This window comes from Lepus europaeus, chromosome 19 (genome assembly GCF_033115175.1).
Source record: "Lepus europaeus isolate LE1 chromosome 19, mLepTim1.pri, whole genome shotgun sequence".
Classification (NCBI taxonomy): Eukaryota; Metazoa; Chordata; class Mammalia; order Lagomorpha; family Leporidae; genus Lepus; species Lepus europaeus.
In genome coordinates, this window is record NC_084845.1 from 11,283,142 (window position 1) to 11,302,671 (window position 19,530).

The window sequence follows — 19,530 nt, forward strand, 5'->3', positions numbered from 1 at the left end:
GCCCTAACGTGCTGAAGCAGGATCCAGAGGCCTGAGGCAGACCCTCCCTTGTCTGTGCTGCACCGTGGAGGGGCTATGACATCAGTTATTTGGCTGTACCAGCCTGAGGCCAGCAGGCTACCCACCATTTTAGGGGAAAGCAGAGGCCCAGGTTTGGGAATACCCACCCAAGAGGAGCCCCTGGAGCGTCTCCATCCACCCGGCCCCCATTTGGCACCTACCTGCTGATACTGGTTATAGCTGGGCTGAGGGTAGGTTTGTGCAGTTGGGGGTGGCGGTGGGGTGTAGGGGGCCGGGCTGTAGCCACCGTAGCTCCCATAGTTGTAGGCAGGCGGTGGCGGAGGTGGAGGCGGTGGTGCTGTGTAGCCCTGGCTGTAACCTCCCTGGTTGTAGGGTGGCTGGCTGTAACTCGGCTGGAAGAGAGAGAGAAAGCGCCAAAGCTCTGTGAAGCAGCTCACAGGTGATAAAGAAGGGCCTTTGTGAACAGCCAGCCCACAGGGCCCTGCCCTGGGGAGGTTGTTGGAGGGCTAAGGAGGAGGTGGGTGAGCTCTGTGATGTCGCAGGACAGGACGAAGGGCTCGTCCCGGGCCCCTGCTCTGGCCATGAAGACCCTGGGCAAACAAAGCACATGGTACCCTTGAGTCCCAGGTTTCTTTTCTGTAGTGAGAGCTGCACCCAGCTCCTTCAGGCTGCCCATGGACCCAGTAAGCTCCTGTGTGCCAGCCTCAGTACTGCAAGCTCTGCTGAGAACAACGGTGCTGACAGTTCACTCCGTGCTGCCTGGCACAGGCTGTATTGTTAACCATTTCATTGCTGTACAGACTCTGAGGGACAGTCCACCAATTCCATTATAATAGGATGCTGAGGGTCAAGGTCACACAGCTAAAAAGAACTCCAGCCCAGGGGCCAGCACTGTGGCATAGCTGGTAAAGCCAAATCCAGCATCACATATGGGCGCTGGTTCGAGTCTCAGTTGCTCCACTTCTGATCCAGCTCCCTGCTAATGGCCTGGGAGAACAGAAGATGGCCCAAGTGCTTGGACCCCTGCACCTGAGTGGGAGACCTGGAAGAAGCTCCTGGCTCCTGGCTTTGGAATAGCCCAGCTCCAGTCACTGTGGCCATTTGGGGAGTGAACCAGCGGATGGAAGGCCCCCCTCTTTTTCTGCTTTTCCTTCTCTGTGTAACTCTTTCAAATAAATAAATAAATAAATAAATCTTAAAAAAAAAAAAAAAAAAAAAGAGCTCCAGCCCAGTTTGTTTAGTCCCAAAGCTTTAATTCATAAGCTATGGTGCCATTTGGCACAGCAGTCAAGAAGCTGATTGGGGGCTAGCACTATGGCTTAGTGGGTAGAGCTGCCGCCTGCAGTGCTGCCATCCTATATGGGCAACGGTTCGAGTCCTGGCTGCTTTACTTCTGATCCAGCTCTCTGCTATGGCCTGGGAAGGCAGTAGAAGATGGCTCAATTCCTTGGGCCTCTGCATTTGTGTGAGAGACCTGAAAGAAACTCCTGGCTTCAGATCAGTGCAGCTCTGGCCGTTGTGGCCAACTGGGGAGTGAACCAATGGATGGAAGACCTCTCCCTGTCTCTGCCTCTCCTCTCTCTGTGTAATTCTGACTTTCAAATAAATAATTTTTTTAAAAAAAGCTTTCAAAAAAAAAAAAAGAAATTGCTTGGGGTGCCCATATCCCATTAATGGAATGCCTGGACTTCTGGGTTTGCGTTCCAGTTGTGCCGGATTCCAGCTTCCTCCTGAAAGAGGGAGGCCGCAGGTGATGGCTTGGCGGTTAGGCCCTGCTGCCCACAGGGAAACCTGGGCTCAGCTCCTACTCCTGGCAGTGGGCTGACTGGTCCTGGCTGCTGAGGGCATCTGGGGAAGGAAGCAGCAGATGGAAGCTCTGTCCCTGACTCCTCCTCTGCTTTTCAAATAAACAACAAAAAACATCTACAACCCCTTACAGTAATGCGAGCTCTACTAACCCCTCCGAGCCTTTGTGGGGAAATGAGGCCCAGAGAGCTTCTGTCCAAGGTCACAAACCGGAATGTCGCAGGCCTGGGGCTGAGGTGAAATCTACTCAGCTCCTGTTGTAGGAAACACTGGCTCCACGGGGCCTGGGGTCGTCCATCCGTCTCCTGGCAGCTGCTCCCAGGCCTGGCACGCGGAAGGCGCTCAGGAAGTGGCTGAGCAGTAACACGCAGGCAGCCTGGGGAGCAGCGGCCGCCCGCACCTGGACCTGGGCCCAGAGCTGCTCGGGCGTGAGGCTCAGGACAGCGGACACTCACCACGCCCAGGGCCCTGGTCTTCACAGCCTGGCTACAAACGGGTCAGCCCTTTCCAGCTGGATGAAAGGCAACTCCACGCCAGTGCTTTCCTGGGGCCCAGTGAGGCCACTGACACAGCCAAGAGAGATCCACCTGCCAGAGGGGCCAGTGCTTACACCGTGCCTCCCTGAGGGTGGTAGCGGTAGGTTCTGGGAAGGGTTTAGAGGGGATCTGAGAATGTCCAGGGTCCGTCCCAGACCAGCGCATGGCCCTGAGAAAGGGTGGACTGGAGGTAGGAACAGAGACCTGTGACTGGAACACGCGTGGGTGGCTCCTTCCGAACACCCTCCTCTCACCTGCTTGGGTTCAAGAGCACACGTGTGCACAGTGACCACGGCCCGACCTCTCACCTGCGGAGGGCTGTAGCTGCTGACGGTAGGGGTGCTGGTGTTGGCGCTGGAGCCAGGGATGCTGCTGTTCTTACTGTAGCTGCTGGCCCCCGGGGGGTTCCGAGCAGGGCTGTAGCTGGGTGGTGGCGGTGGCTGCTGTGGTGGCGGCTGTGGTGGCGGTGGCTGCTGAGGTGGTGGCTGTTGCTGGGGGGCCCGGTTGTAGCTGCCTCGGTTGTTGGAGTTGTTGTTATCCCGGCTGTTGTTACCCCAGCGGTTCTGGTTGTAGCCACCACCTCCACTGCGGTTGAAACCTGCATTGAAGAAACAGAGAGGCCCCATCACTCTCAACTGTAACCCACAGGGGCTGGCAACTGCTGTGGCCCCAAGCACGGCCAGGCACAAAGCATACCCCCGAGCTTGCCCAAGCCCCTGGACACAATCCCCTGTTCACACATCAGACAACATGAGATTGTCACTGTCTGTGGGCAGGTTCGCCTCGCCCACTGGCCTGTGGGCCAGTGAGGCAGGGACCAAGGCTGTCTTGGTTTCTACTACGCCCCAGCATGAACCAACACGAGAGACGCTCAGGCAGGAAGCACAGCCATGAATGGGCAGATCTGGGCCTCGTTATGCCTAGCCAAAGGGGCTGGCCTGTTCTGAGTCTTTGTGCAGCTGTTCCTGGGGCCTGGAAGCCACTCCCTTCCCTTGGCCAACTTCCACTGGGCCTGTGAACCCTAGCTTAGACAGCAGCATCTCAAGAGGCCTTCTGAGCCTGGTGGCCTCCCCTGCAGGCGGGCCTGGGGGGGTCACTGAGGTCATAGCATCCCTGGGTTTTCCTACAGAACTATTTGGGTCACAGCTGTATCATTCCCAGAACTATTAGCACAAAACTAAACTGGAATAGGGCTCAGGCCATGTCTGTTAAACTGACAGACTTTACTTCAGAGACTGCAGTACTAAGAACTGAGAAAATTAGTCTCACTGAATCTCTCTCCCCACTACTTTAAAACCCAATACCAAAGAATCCTAAGATCTGCCTTGTACCAGGTCCTGAGTGGGATCTGGGATCGGCAGTAAACCTGGTCTGGCCCCTCAAGAAGCTCCCGGGGACTGGTGTGGCTTAAGGGTTAAGTACCACCTGAGACACCAGCATCCCAGTTTGAGTCCTGGCTGCTCCACTCTGACCCAGCTCTCTGATAATGTACCTGGGAAAGCAGTGAAAGATGGTCCAAATCCTTGGGCCCCTGCACCCGTGTTGGAGACCTGGATAAAGTTCCTGGCTTTGGCCTGGCCCAGCCCCAGCTACGGTGGCCCTTTGGGGAGTGAATCAGTGGATGAAGATCTGCTCCGCCTCTCTAACTCTGCCATTAAAAGGAGCTCCTAGAAGATGGGGAGATTCACGAGCGAGGAGCACTGCCAGGAAGCGGGTGCGGATCTCCTTGGCGTCCCAGGGGCTGCCTCCCTCTGGTCCCCACGACAGCCAGCCCACTGCAGTCAAGGTCTGACCCTGACCCAGGAACACAGCGTGGGGAGCTGTGAGCATGATGGCTCACCTCCTCGGTAGCTGCCCCCTCCACCGCTGCCTCCACCTCGGTTCTGGAAGCCTCCGCGGTTGCCTCCAGGGGGACCTCGGTTGTCATAACGCTGGAAGCCGCCACCACCTCCTCGGCCCCGGAAGCCGCCACCTCGGTTGTCAAAGCGTTTCTCCGGGGGCGGCCCGGCTTTGCGGCCTTCCTCATTGTACTGCCTCACCAGCTTGTCGGCTTCCTCCCGCTGCAGCTCGATGAACAGAACCTCATCCAGGAAGTCCCCGACGTCCGGCAAGGTGAAGTTGGCTAGGAGGGGAGCAGCCCGGGGGGAACAAGGGGAAGAGGTCAGTTCCTTCCACCCAGAGGACACAGGCCTGCCGAAGGGGAAGGTGGAAGGAACTGGAACAGTGAATGAGAAAGGTGAGACAGGGTCCCAACCACTCGGCCTCTCCGGCAGCTGTCAGGGCTCACGAAGACCCTTCCTTCTCTTTCCTGAAGAGACGGCTGGTCTCTGTCTAACCAAGGAGCGCATCAGGCAGGTGGAATCCCCATGCCTATGTTTACAGAGGAGCAAACTGAGGCTTGCCCACAGTCAGCCACCCAGGGCCGGCAGCAAGGTGAGCGCACGGGCTGCTCTGTGTGCGCTCCACTGCCCAGCCCACCCCAGGCTGCAAACCTTGCCAGGAGAGACACGTGTAGCTTTTCCATTCACAGCTGTGGTGGACAGAGAAGGGACAGCGCAGAAGCAAAGAGCAAGATCAAAAGGGAGTGATGATGAGGGAGCGGGGCAGGGGCGCAGCGAGCCAGGAGCCTTTTCTCTGGAGGCCCACGTGGGGCTGGCCCGCAGGGAACCACCCGTTTCCTACCTTTCATTTCTAAGACCGCATGGTCGGGGACATCCTTCCCTTCCTCGTCGGTTCGCTTTATTGTTCGGTCTTTTAGGTCCTCGTCAGTGGGACAAATTACAATGGCTTTGCGCTGGAAGCCTTCAAATGGTCTCATTTTTCGTCTCTGGGCTGACCCATAAACATTTGTCTAGGGGTAAGTAACAGAAGAGGCAAGAGAGGGCACAGTAAGAGTTGCTTGTTCCTCTGAGGGCGGCGATGTAGGCCAGGGCTGAGAGCAGGACGCCAGTGCTTCGCTAGGCAGGAAACTGCTGCTTCACTCTCAAGGTTTGTTATTTTAATTATGATTATTTCTTTTCTATTTGAGACACCGAGGGAGAGCTTCCATCCCATCTCACTTCTTCGAGTCCTCAAACGTCTGCCAATAGCTGCGACTTGGCCTGGCCAAAGTTGAGAGCTGGGGACTGAACCTGGGTTTCCCATGTGGGTGGCAGGAACCCCACTGCTGTCTCCCAGGGCACAGGTGAGCAGGAAGCTGGAGTCTGGAGCCAGAGGCATTCACCCCAGGCACTCTTCTGGGACATGTGGGTGTCTTAACTGCTGGACCAGACACCTGACCTGGGACAGCAGCTGCACACAGGCTCAGGGCGACGGCCTTCTAAGGCTGGGATCCCACATGTTCTTGGTACAGAGCTTGACCACGTCTCCCTCACGCTGCCATGAGCGCATGCTCATGGCAAACAACTCACAACACAAAGCCTCCAGTTCAGTCAGGATCCCCCCCTCCAGTGCCAGCCCTACAACCGGTGGTGAATTTCGTACGCACACCTCTGGAATACCGGTTCGCCACGAGAGTAGAACGCTACTACGCATGTGCTTCGGAAGCTGCTTCCCGGAACACATCCCTAGGCGTTCCCACGCAGCGTTCTCTTTAAACGGCCAGCACGCGGGGATTCAGCAGCCCAGGCTGACAGCGCAGCCGGCTTCTCCGTGACCACTGCTCCTGCTCCCTCTCTAGTTCTCTGACAGTCAGCCTCGGCCTCATGCCTGACAGGGCAACAGCCCATGCTGCTTACAGCTGCAGGCTTGCTCCCCTGCCCTCCACCACGGGCAGCTGTGCCTGGGCCGCTGCTGGCACAGGCACCCCAGACCATCTGTGACTGACAGCGTAACAGCAGCAGCTTCCACCGAGTGCCTCTCACATTACTGACTTCCCACGTGGCCCTGGGGCCCACATCTGTTGCGGCCCAGGGCTTGGTGGTCTCAGTCTGTGTACTTGAGTCCCCTGACACAAATAAGAAAGTGAGCAGGTCAAAGCCTTCAAGACTTCCTGAGCCTGAATCTCGGGGTGGGACCACAACGCCCATACAGGTTTCGTCCCTATCCTAACTAAGTACTCAAGAGTCTGGACAGGGACCAAGGCGGAGCTGCAGAGAAGTCAGCAGAGGGCCTGCTGTATTATGAAGACTCCACGGGGGCCGTGAAGCCCTGGCATGGCCCTCTTGCCCTGCGGCCTCTCCTTACAGCTGCTTCACCTCTAAGACCGAGCTTAAGAGCCTCCCTCCCAGGGCTGGTGAGGGCTGAGCGGGAGGACGACTACCAATGACACAGCGTAAGGAACTGCGGGAGTGGAGGGTGACACGCCAGCCCCCAGGGCAGCAGGCCCATGGCGGGAGGCAGGCATGGCAGTGGGGCTGCTTTGCAGGCCGTGGCTCTGACCTGCCAGCCCTGTCACACTTGCATGGCCCTGGGTGAGCGACTTCTGTGCAGAGCCTCAGCCTGCTCCTCTGTAAAATCAACTTGCTGCGCATTACTGAGTCTCAAGCCCTGAAAAAGGAAAAAGAGTGCGAGTGTCCTTGGGTCGCTGTGGAGACGGAATGAGTTCATTCTGAGTGAAAGTCCTCGTCTCACTTGGCCCGCAGCCAACACGCCACAACGTGAGCTACCACTGACACAGCTGTCACTGGAGGGATGTGTGGATACAGACACTGCGGTGTGGACTCGCAGCAGCCCAGGCTGTGCTGCTCTCCCCAGGAGGAAGGCCACAGGCTTTGGGGAAGAAGCTGCCCGTTACGAGCCTAGCTGAGACGGCCCCCAAGTCCCCTGGTTCCTCTGTCTGACTCCTTCGCTGGAAACAGGGATCACAGCACTCCCCTCTTGGCTCTGGGGAGATCTACAGAGGTGGACATCACTTTCCTGCGATGGGGGTGGGGAGGCAGGAAAAGGAGAAGTCCACACGACACAGCTTGAACACGTGGTCAACAGGACGGACCGTGTTCTAGGAGAGGCTTCCCAAGGAACATTCTGAGGGAGACGACGGACCACAAAGGCGGCTGCTGGGAGATCTGGACTGTGAGTCCAGTTGTTCTTGAAATCCACCAGATTCCCTGGCCCTGACACACATTCCAGGCAAAACTGTTCCTCCCTGTTCCTTAGAGGAACCATCCTGACTTTCAGGAAGGAGGGCAGGCAGCATGTGGGTGGGGCCCACACAGGCCAGAGGCGGCTTGAGAAGTCACATCAGATGAGAGGCACAGTGAAGTCTCCTCCCCCAAGGGTCTTCTGCGACCCTTTTACCAGAGGCAAAGCAGAAGGTGCCACAGGAAGCCGGGATTACCGCTCGCTGACTACCCAGACGCAATCCTGCCCTGACTGCTCTGAATCCTGAGGGCGTGGAGAAGCAACCAGAGGGACGGGGGCGGGGAGTGCAGCCGGGACTCATAAACAGCTGGCCTCTGGCCTTGAGAAGCTCTGCAGACCTTCAGAACCAAGGTACCCAGAATCCCCAGGGCGACACTTTTTGAAAAAGCACCTCCCTCTGCTTACTCCTCGGGTTGGGAAAAGGAAGGGGAGCACTGAGACCAGACCAGCAGCAATGCAATCACTTGGCTTTCCTGGAGCGCAGGGAGTTAGCTGCTGGGGGTTGTTACCACAGCAAACATGGTGAGGTCAGAGCCTCAGGCCAGCCGGGCCGGCCGGCACGCTGTGGTCACCAGGGCTGCTGGCGGCTAGCAGCTGTTGCTAGGAGGCAGACACAACAGCGAGCTCAGCTTCTCCAGCTGCCTGAGTTCCTTCTGCCTGCCTCCCGCATCTCCCAGTCCCACCCTGCTGCAAGATGTCTGCGTTCCCTGGGCCCCTGATCACCCCATCTCCAGCAAGGCCACCAGGGGGGTGTTGCCAGAGGAACTGCAAGGGGAGCACTGGTGTGAGAGCGTCTGAGGGACTGAGGGGGACACAGCAGGCCAGGTGATGACTTCTGCCAGCGTCCCACGTTCTCTCAAGGGCCCACTCTGGCTGTCCCGTCTACTCTCACTTATCACAGCTCAACAATCAGGCTGGCAGCAGGAAAACCTGGCCGGATCCCAGAGGAGCAAACTTCAGGCTGGTGAGGGAAACGTTTGTCTTTTGGGCTCAGCAAAGTGAATCCCAGTTGAGGGCACCACACATGCAAGAGAAGTGGCTGGAGTGGCAAGAATGGAATAGGCTCAAGGCTCAGGGATCTGTGGGGGTACAGAAAAGAAACGTCCCCTTTGCCAGCACCTGCCGCCAAGAGACCCTTTACTTTGGGCCGCTGTAGCCCTGAGTGCCTGTTTCACAGGGATGCAGAACTGTATGCTCCAAGGGGGAGGCTAGGTTAGCAAGGTCAGCACAGCCAGCCCTGACTCTGACCACTGTCCGGCCTAGCTTTCACTGCTGAGCTCTCACAAAGGGCACTCCTAGCCCACAATGCCCGACTCCAGGGGAGGTTTGGGCAACATGACTCTGTGGCTCTTTGAGAAGCCCCTGGGAGGGCAACTCTGTATCCAGTGTCAAGGCCCTCAGGCAGCCTAGGAACAGGCCAATCCATTCCAGAGGCTTCCTCCCTGTCCCAGAAGACCCCAAAGAGCCACCCAAAACCATGTGGCCTTCTCCTCCTTCTGGCCAGGCATTTGGCCACACCCCTCCTTAGTAATGAACACAGGACCCCAGCTCCAGACTGCCCTTGGAAAGTGTCAGCTCTCTGTAGCCCAGCTCCAGCAAACTTTCCCCAATTCCCTCCCAGGCCCAAATATATGACACTGTGGCCATCCGGGAAGTCAGCAGATCGACTGTATGACTTTGGAGAAGTTCTTTCCTTGGTGAGGCCTCAGTTTCCCCTCTGGCCCACCTCTTCCTATCTCCTCCTGTGATGTTCCGTGGCTGCAATGCATACACAGTTTGAAGAGTGGCTAGGGTCATCACAGAATGCACTTGAAGCCCAAAGCCACACAAGCGCCTGTGCCCAATGAGACTCCGGGGGCTATGGGTCTGGGGTCCTGGCCAGACGAAAGCAGAATCTTGGCTCACACAGTCCTGCCTGGCTGCTGCAGGCAAGTTCTCCTCCTCCCAGAATGACCATTTCTGAGGCCAAACTACAAAACAGGAGGCCTGGAAACGCCAAATGCGAGGCGGTCTGACCACACAGGGAAAACCACAAAAGGGAAAAGATGGTCCTCGGCTAAGATTCAGGAACTGCAGGGACTTCTCCTGTGGCACTGGTCTCTCTGCAAGTTCTACCTAGCCCAGGGGACAGCTATGAACCCTCAACTCGTCCCTCGCCACCATAGCTGGTGAGATGAGAAGTGGCAGGATCTGGCCAGAGGGCTGCTGTGACACACACACACACACACACACTCTCTCTCTCTCACACACACACACACACACACACACTCTCTCTCTCTCTCTCTCTCTCACACACACACACACACACCCAGAGTTTCCTGGAACCTACTTTTGGAGTCAGTTCAGAGCAGGTCAAACCACTGCTTCGGTCCATCTTCCAGTTTGGGGTTAACCAGAACTCTCCTCCCTGCTCTCAGAGTTGATTCTCACCTCACTTGACCTGACCTGCATGTCCACCACCAGGAAGCTGGCAGTCCCAGAGCACAGGGACACCAGGTACAGCCCTGGACCCTGTCCCTCAACAAGCTAGCACCAGCTAACAAGGCCAGCAACAACTACACGGTGCTCAGCCGTGCAGCTGTGTGCCTACTGGGGCCTGACCTCCCGAGAAAAACTTGGCCAGGCCTTCTGGCCAGGCCTCTGCTACATGACCTAGCCCTGGCTACCATCCTCCGCTGGTGCACCTATCTGAAATGAATTTCACAGCTGATTTAACCAGCAAACTGAGAAGAATACAGGCAGGGAATAGTCGCTGGGGAATCCGAAAGAGGGTGCTCAGGCTGCTGAACAGTGCCACTGCTCCACTTCAGAACAATGAGGTCCAGGTGGGGCCATGTCAGACTAAAATTCTAAAATGCCTTCACAAGAAGGAGACAAAGTGAGGCCAAGGGTTTAAAAAAAAACAAGAAACAATCTTCCAAGTGAGAGGAAGCTGGGTGATGCGTTACTGGTGCAGCCAAGCTGGCGGAATAACCATGAGAAGCTTTTGGGCTAGCCTGTGTTCGTTACGCGGTGTAGGCTCCTCAACGCTCTGTGAATGCAACTTGGTCCCTGGGGATTCCTCTCTGACAAGCCAACAACCATCACTGGTTGTTCACCAAGACCCTGTGACCCAGCAGCTCAAGCTATACAAACAGCAGACACTTCAGGGAGGCCACACGATGGGGGTCACATCCCTGTACCAAGGATGTGAACAGCAGTCTATATTTGCCCACTCACAGACTCTTAAGCATCATAAATCCGAGGCTTATTCACACATTCACAAATATGGAAAATAAGGAAACGCTCTCTGCTCGAGTATGGCTTCAGGACAAATGTCAAGTGTGACGTTGCACAGGCAACCAACATGTGGAAGTCATTATTCCGAGACAGGAATCCTTAACCATTTTGGGGTCACTCATCCTTTTGAGAATGCTGAAAGCCATGGACAATTTTTCTAACTCAAAACTGTCTCGTTTCTTTAAAAAAGACATATCTCTGTGCATGTGCATATACAATATAAAACAAATAAAATATTCCATGTTCGATTTCAAAGGCTCTTAAATCCTTTGATGTTAGCTGAAATGTCAGGAAAAAATACATGACTTAGGTTTTTACCTGTCAATCATAAAAACTTGTTGAAGGAAGCTGGGAAATGCCTACTCTGTAGAGGAAGTAACCGTAATCACCAGCTACTGCGTGCCAGGCCCTGCTGGCTATGTGCACGCCATTATGACCTCCATTTTACAAACCAGGACACTCAGACTCATAGGATAAGGCCGGCTGCCATGGGTACACAGTGAGGAACAGCATAGCCAGGATTTCAGCCTCAGCCTGCCAGCTTCATAAATCCACACCTCTTCCGTTCTATGAAAGGGCTCTCCCCTAGCGATGTCCTTTGGAGCTGTTGCTGAGCCAAAGCTAGCAGGCTTGGTTGCAGCTCCAAACCCAGCAGACCGGGCTTGGGAGCTGTGCAGAGTCCAGGCTGCATCCTTGTGTATGGCTGGACCCTGGCCAGCACCACAGCCGAAAAGCACTGAGAAAGGAGAAGGCTGGGGGGGAATTTTTAGGCACCCAAGAGGCCCCGCCCCCCTCCCGAGGACATGCTGCCACCAGTGAGCACCTGGTCTAGGATATAGTTGCGTTTCTTGCGGGCAGCGATCTGGATGAGGCGGTTGAGGCACTGGGTGGCCTGCTGGATCAGGACGTCCCAGCGGCCAGCGTAGTTCCGCTGTCGGCGCAGGCCCATTACCTGAGGGTGGGAGAGGTAAGGAGTGAGTGGTCCTAGTTGCAGGGCAGCACTGAGCAGGTGGGAGGTGCGGAGCGCTGTCCTTACCCGCATCTTATCCATGATGGCATTGGTACCCAGGATGTTGTACTTCTTGGAAGGGTTGGAGGCTGCATGTTTGATGGCCCAAGTGGTCTTGCCGGCAGCAGGCAGGCCCACCATCATCAGAATCTACAACACAGGATGCAAAGGGATGCTGCATGGGGTCTGGCACTGCCTTTGTTGGCGGTGACAACAGAATACTCTGATCTCATGGCTGCCCCCGGGAAGTGGAGGCAGCAGCAGCACCGGCCTCATTGTGCTGCAGCTGAGATTCAAAGGGGTCAGATGCTCGGCCGAAGGCCTGGCGAGGGATGAGTGCTAACTCAACAGCTGTCATCACCAGCACTGACATTTTGGTCAAGGCAGGAAAAGGGACTCCAACAGGGAAAAGCCCCAGAAATACTGTGCTCCAGGGCTGGTCCCTACAGTGGGCATGAGAAGTGGTGCAAACTTAGTGCAGTCAGAAACAGGAAGTGAGCTGTACACACACGAACAAGGATCACACCTAATCAGTACACTCAGAATCAGCACACTCTAGATGCAAACTAAATGCCTCAAAAGAAGGGAGAAGAGAAGTCAGTTTATGAGGTCAATAAAAATGATGTGCAAAGAAGGGTTTTCCTGTGATGGGCTACAGCTCACCAGTACTAGGAAGGGAGAAAGGCAGGCTATCACAATGCTCCAACCCTAATACCCTAAGATCTGTGTCACATGTGCACACCGAAACAGGCATCCGGCGTACAGAAAGAATACCAAACCCTCAAAGTGAACTGATGAGCGAGTGGTGGTGGAAAGAGGGGACTTTTTTTTTTTGTATTTTCTAGAATAAACATAGCTCACACATACAAAAAAAAAAACCACTGTTTTAATGGCCCAAGTGCTTGAGCCCCTGCAGCCACGAAGGAAACCAGAAGAAGCTCCCGGGTCCTGGCTTAGGCCTGGCCCAGTCCCAGCCATTGTGGCCATTTGGTGAGTGAAACAGTGGATGGCAGTGGATGGACGATCTCTGTCTTTCTTCCTCTAACTCTTTCAAAAAAAAAAAAAGAACCCAGAAAACAAAAAACCAGTATCCCCAGGACAGCTCCTGGAGCCTACTCATCTCCAAAGCCTGCTGTGTCTTCTGCTCTCAGACACCCTGGGTGGCAGAGTGCACCCCCAGAAACTGCCTGCTGTCCTTTCTGCTGTGGCAAAGACCTCCCTCCTTTTGGAACCTTTCTAAGACTCAGGTAGATGACATTAGCCGCTTCCTCTTTAGCCTAAGCCACAGCAGCTCCGCCCATCCCCCACTCAGAGCACCCTTCCACAAGGAGGGCTGAAGGGCCCACTGGGCCCAGTCACTCTCTCAGTGAGCGTGCTCCTTCCCCACGCCCGGCTATTTAGTTACCCTCTGCCTCAGCAGCAAGGTGGCTCTGGGAGGTGGGCGCCAGTGCAGCCTTGAGTCTACTCACCTCACATTCTGCCTTGCTCTTTGGTCCAACGGTGCCGCGGATCCGCTCACTGAGGGGAAGGTGCTGGATGAAGGTGAATCCTGGGAGGACAGAACAGTAGGGCTCTGCCCTCTGTCCGAAGTTGAACTCCACGGCACAATTCTTCACCAGGACATGAGGATAGAGGGCCTGACCCCCCAGGGCCTCCTTCTGGATTCGGAAGGCAATGCCCATCCACTTCCCATTCTTGGTGAAGGAAAGTTCCACATCGTTTCCACATTCAAAGTCCTGGGAGAAAAAGTCAATGACAATACTTGCCAACTCTCAGCACAAGGCCCTGGGAGCCACAGGCGGGAGAGAGTTGATGCAGGAGATGCAGGGAGTGGAAACAGCCAACTTTCCAGACTTAACTGAACTCCTCCTCAACATTCAGGTACGCTAGACAGCACCAGGGAACAGCTCAGACAATGTCCAGCCCAAAACCCTCCTCGCCCAAGACCTGGAAGCTGGTGGGTGAGAAACAAGTGACTTGAAGAGGCTCTAAGGATCTGGCTCTGTCCCCTGACAAAGATGAAGGAAAAGGCGGTCCTGCCCTGTCCTCACTGCTGGTGAGGGCACGCTGTGTAGGCTACAGACGAAGGAAGGCACAGCTGGGCCTCAGACTGCTGAGTCCAGCTCTGCGCATGCCTTCACGTGTCCAACACTGCTACCCACGCTCTTACTCCTCTGGGCCAATGTGTCTGCGATGACCTGGGCCTAAGAGCGCCCGGGGGACCCGACAAGGACGATCTGGTGCCAAGTTTCTCGAGGAGCAGATGCAGATTCATACCTGAAGTCCTGAACAAGTGGAAGCTGCCAAGTCTGGGAGCAGGAGTGTTCTATACACAGAGAAGTGCTGTGTGTGTGTACAAACCCAGCGGTGAGAGACACAGCGCCAAACAGCTCAACAGAGGGAATGAGGAGGTAAGCTCAGGCACAGAGGAGAGCCACGAGCGGACCACAGGCATCCGCTCAGTCAACAACTGTTTACTGAGCTGCCGAAGCTTGGTGGTTAGGGTCCTGTTTTGGAAAGTGGATTGCTTCAGCTCTACCATGTACCAATGGTAATCAAAAAAGGAGGGTGTCGACAGTACTTTATTACTTTAGACATAAAATATTTTGTCTCATGCTACATAGGGTTATGTGGGTTGGAACATTTAATACACAATGAACACACGATGAATGAACTGTCACTACCAGGTGCCAGGCACTGTGCCAGCTGTCAGAGTTTGGGGCTCCCACTTCAGTCCTGTGAGGGGCTCCCTAAGACACCTCAGGAGTTTGCATTTGATGCTGATGGCAAAGCAGAGACCCTGACTTGTTTTTAAAATTGATTTATTTGAAAGAGACAGACAGACAGAGAGATCTTCTATCTGCTGGTTCACTTCCCAAATGGTCCCAGTACCTGGGGCTGGGCCAGGCTTAAGCTGGGAGCCAGAACTCCATCCAGGAGTCCCACGTGGGTGGGAGAGGCCCAAGTATTTGAGACATCATCCAGGACTTTCTCAGGTGCATCAGGAGGGAGCTGGTTCAGAAGTGGAGTAGTCAGGACTCGAACTGGCACTCTGATATGGGAAGTGGAACTCCCAAGTGGTGGCTTAACCCACTGCGTAACAACATCTCCCCCCGCCCCAACCGTAACGTGCGATCTGGTCAGAAAGACCACTTTGGCTGCACGGCAGAGGTTTACAGTTAATGGAGACCTAACACTGGAGCTCAGACAACAGACTGAAAGTCAAGTACAAGGGTTCCTGACATAAAAGAAGACGACCAGCATTTTTGCTCTCTCAAAACGGGAGACCACCTCGAGACTTCCCCTTTAAGAAGCAGTGGATGCTCCTCAGAGCCCACAGGATACAGCCCTGTATGAGTGGCTCCTCTCCTGGAACGCACCAGGTTGACACCACGCAGGGCAGACGGATCCTGCGCCAGGCCAGCTGCGCAGTCCCTGTCGCATCTTCTCTGCTCAGCGGCTCTGACGTGGACAAATCCAGCGCCGACAGAGCCACCTGCCCAAGCGGCAAGTGCAGCTGTGCTGCTCCGGCTCAAGGGGCTGAAGGCCTGGCACCCTGTAGAGTGTGCCCTTTCCGTAGCCTCATCTCACACCTCCTCCACAGAGGCTCAAATGGGTTATCCTGTTCTCTCCACTTAGAAAGCTGCTTTATCTTTTCAGCTTTGTGAACAGAGAACTTCAGATGTGACACAAATGTACTCCCCTCTTGTTCCCTCAGACTACTCATCTCCAGACCTCCTCCAACCTCACCCTGAGTCCGTGGCATCCTGTGAACAACGGAAACTACACGTGGAATCTCAAAGCTAGAAGCAGAGGTGATCCTGTGAGAGCAAGTCAAGGCCTGGAGCTGAACGCTGCCATCCCCAACAGAACCCCATGCTTTCCCAGAGCAGCTTGGGAAACACTTTTACGCACTAAGGACAGGTTAAACTGCTGCAGTCTCTTTGGAGTATGTTATCAAAATTAAAAAATACACCTTTGGCCCAGAATGTAACTTTTGAAGAAATACTAAAATTATATCGCCATAAGAACAGAGATGGAGCTGCAGAATGCTCATACCAGCACAGTAAAAAGCGCTCCAATGCGGAAGTTAGAGTAGCTAAGTTAAATAGGAGACCCAGGGGTGGGGACACAAAGATCTTCAAATTACTCTAGAAAAGGGAAAAAAGACAAGCTGTCACTGCTGTGTTATCTGTTTCAGCAAACAACCTTCAGAGCCACCAAAAGGATGACCAGTTGAGTCAATTTAGGGCACCCTGATGCCTACATCAGAATATCCACGTCATTAAGCACAGAGGAATCACACTAACCAAATGCTCACTGAGGGGGAACTGGGTTACAGCAATTGTGGGAGGGCCACACAGAGAAGCCCTCTAGGTAGTGCTATAAAAACATCTGGAAGAAATACACTTTGGGCCAGTGCTGTGGCCTAGCAGGTTAAGCCTCCACCTGTGATGCTGACATCCCATAAGGGCACCAGTTTGAGACCTGGTTGCTCTGCTTCCAATCCAGCTCCCAGTTATGTGCCTGGAAAAGCAGCGGAAGATGCCCCAAGTGCTTGCGCCCCATACAGGAGACCTGGAGGAAACTCCTGGCTCCTGGCTTCAGCCCAGGCTGGGTCAAGCCATTATAGCCATTTGGGAAGTGAACCAGCAGATGGGAAGATCACTCTTTCTCTCTCTGCCTTTCAAATAAATAAAAAATAAATCTTAAGGGGCCAGCACTGTGATGCAGCAGGTTAAAGCCCCAGCCTGCAGGGCTGGTATCCCATATGGGCACCAATTTGAGTCCCGGCTGCTCCACTTCTGATGCAGCTCTCTGCTATAACCTGGGAAAACAGTAGAAGATGACTCAAGTGCTTGGGACCCTGAACCCACGTGGGAGACCTGAAAGAAGCTCCTGGCTCCTGACTTCAGATTGGCACAGCTCCAGGTGTTGCGACCAACTGGGGAGTGAAGCAAGGGATGGAAGACATCTCTCTCTCTACCTCTCCTTCTCTCTCTGTGTAACTCTTTCAAATAAATAAATAAATCTTGGCCGGCGCCGTGGCTTAACAGGCTAATCCTCCACCTTGCAGCACCGGCACACCGGGTTCTAGTCCCGGTTGGGGCGCCGGATTCTATCCCGGTTGCCCCTCTTCCAGGCCAGCTCTCTGCTATGGCCCGGGAAGGCAGTGGAGGATGGCCCAAGTGCTTGGGCCCTGCACCCGCAAGGGAGACCAGGAGAAGCACCTGGCTCCTGGCTTCGGATCAGCGAGATGCGCCGGCCGCAGCGCGCCAGCTGCAGCGGCCGTTGGAGGGTGAACCAACGGCAAAAAGGAAGACCTTTCTCTCTGTCTCTCTCACTATCCACTCTGTCAAAAATAAATAAATAAATAAATAAATAAATCTATCTTAAAAAAAAAAAAAGTTCCTGAAAAAACTCATGAAATACACAGGAGAGCTGAGACATTATTTCAGACTAAAGGAGATGAAACACACACTACAGAGAATGCAATAAACAATGCTAGATTGGATCCTGATCCCCAAATCAAACTGTACTAAAGGATATTGGACAACTGGCAGAATTTAAATGTGAACGGTGGGGCAGATAATAGGATCACATCCATGTTAAATTTCGTAAGTATACTGTGGTTAACATAACAGCTTTGCCCTGAAGAAATAGAGTATTTGAGAATAAAGACATGATGTATGGGGCCAGTGTTGTGCCATAGCAGGTTAAGCTGCTGCCTGCAATGCTGGCATCCCCTATAGGTGTTGGTTCAAGTTCCAGCTTTCTTTTTTTTTTTTTTTTGACAGGCAGAGTGGACAGTGAGAGAGAGAGACAGAGAGAAAGGTCTTCCTTTTGCCGTTGGTTCACCCTCCAATGGCCGCCGCGGTTGGCGCGCTGCGGCCGGCGCACCGCGCTGATCCGATGGCAGGAGCCAGGTACTTCTCCTGGTCTCCCATGGGGTGCAGGGTCCAAGGACTTGGGCCATCCTCCACTGCACTCCCTGGCCACAGCAGAGAGCTGGCCTGGAAGAGGGGCAACCGGGACAGAATCCGGTGCCCCAACGGGGACTAGAACCCGGTGTGCCGGCGCCGCAAGGCGGAGGATTAGCCTAGTGAGCCGCGGCGCCGGCCTAGTTCCAGCTTTTTGACTACCCACCCATCTCCCTGCTAATGCACCTGGGAAAGCAGTGGAAGATGGCCCAAGTACCTGAGCCCCTGCAACCACGTAGCAGACCCAGATGGAGTTCTAGGCTCCTGGCTCCAACCTGGCCCCATCCTCGCCATCACAGCCATTTGAGGAGTGAACCAGCAGATGGAAGCTATCTCTCTCTGTCTTTCCCTCTCTAACTATAGCCTTCAAACAAATATATAAATAAACCAGGAAAAAAAGGCATGATGTATGCAACCTACTCTCAAATGGGTCAGATACAAACCACACACACACACACACAAATGGTAGAGTAAATGTTAGAATCTGGATAAGAACCTCTGAGAATTCTTTATTTGTATTCATTTCTCTAAAGTTTGAAATTACTTCAAAGCAAAAAAGGAAAAACAAGAAAAAGGGAAAAACTGAGCAATGCACACAAATGCGAAAGGGGAAAGAGACCAAGACCAAGAAGCAGTACCTGGGTAGCTGCTTTCTCAGGGGCCTCATGGCACATTTTACAAACATCGCTTGTAACTCACTGTATGTAATGCTCACTGTATTAAGTAATATTTACTGAGCACTGACTATGTGCCAAGCACTGTTCTAAATGCTTTTAATGGATTAACCTGGCTCCACACAACATTCTAAGGTGGTGCAAACAGGGCCTGAGATCAGGGAGTCCGGCCCAGCGCTGACGATCACGCTGCAGGCTCTCCAGGATTGATGCACACAGCAGCGGCTTTGCATCCACTTCTGCTCGCACAGAAGGCAGGTGCATTGAGGGAAGCCTGGCTCAAGCAATATGAGCTGAAGGGAGAAGTTCTGGAATAAGATGATGCCACTGTGGGGCAAGACCTAATACCACTGCCTTCAAAGTAGACAGGCTGGGGCCAGTGTTGTGGCACAGTGGGTTAAGACACCAGCTGTTGGGGCTGGCGCTGCAGTGCAGCGGGCTAAAACCCTGGCCTGAAGTGCCTAGCATCCCATATAGGCACTGGTTCTAGTCCTGCTGCTCCACTTCTGATCCAGCTGTCTGCTATGACCTGGGAAAGCAGAAGATGGCCCAAGTCCTTGGGCCCCTGCACCCACATGGGAGAGCTGGAAGAAGCTCCTGGCTTCGGATTGGCACAGCTCCAGCTGTTGCAACCATCTGGGGAGTGAACCAGCAGATGGAAGACCTCTCTCTCCGTCTCTACCTCTCTCTCTAACTCTTACAAATAAATAAATCTTAAAAAAAAAAAAAAAAAAAAAAAAAGACACCAGTTGTGACATTGGCATCCCATATGGGTGCCGGTTCAAGTCCTACTTGCTCCACTTCTGATCCAGCTCCCTGTTAATGTGCCTGGGAAAGCAGGGGAGGATGGCCCAAGTGCTTGGGCCCCTGTATCAGATGGGAGACCCGGATGAAGCTCCTGGCAGCCATTTGAGGAGTGAACTAGCAGATGGAAGATCTTTCTCTTTCTCTGTCGCCGTCTCTCTCTCTCTCTCTCTCTCTAACTCTGCCTTTCAAATAAATAAAATAAATCTTAAAAAAAAGAATAAAGAATAGACAGGATACTTCCTAGCAAAAAAGACATTCCTGGGTTTAGAAAAATCACTCTGCTGTCCAGGAAAGGAGGAAGGCTGAGTGTACATGGAGTTGCCAGACCTCCTCAG

At 54.1% G+C, this 19,530-nt stretch overlaps 1 protein-coding gene across 4 annotated transcripts in view; it reads right to left on the reverse strand.

Moving 5' to 3' along the window:
* HNRNPUL1 (heterogeneous nuclear ribonucleoprotein U like 1) overlaps nucleotides 1–19,530 on the reverse strand; it is a 35,087-nt gene that overhangs the window by 1,141 nt on the left and 14,416 nt on the right. For all 4 annotated transcript variants that reach the window (XM_062177044.1, XM_062177041.1, XM_062177042.1 and 1 more), the window contains exons 8-14: nucleotides 13,203–13,469; nucleotides 11,761–11,883; nucleotides 11,548–11,676; nucleotides 5,046–5,214; nucleotides 4,204–4,485; nucleotides 2,672–2,961; nucleotides 222–413 (exon numbers count right to left, since the gene is read on the reverse strand). In XM_062177044.1, the coding sequence (XP_062033028.1) occupies nucleotides 222–413; nucleotides 2,672–2,961; nucleotides 4,204–4,485; nucleotides 5,046–5,214; nucleotides 11,548–11,676; nucleotides 11,761–11,883; nucleotides 13,203–13,469 (1,452 nt within the window). The remainder of the gene's footprint in view (nucleotides 1–221; nucleotides 414–2,671; nucleotides 2,962–4,203; nucleotides 4,486–5,045; nucleotides 5,215–11,547; nucleotides 11,677–11,760; nucleotides 11,884–13,202; nucleotides 13,470–19,530) is intronic.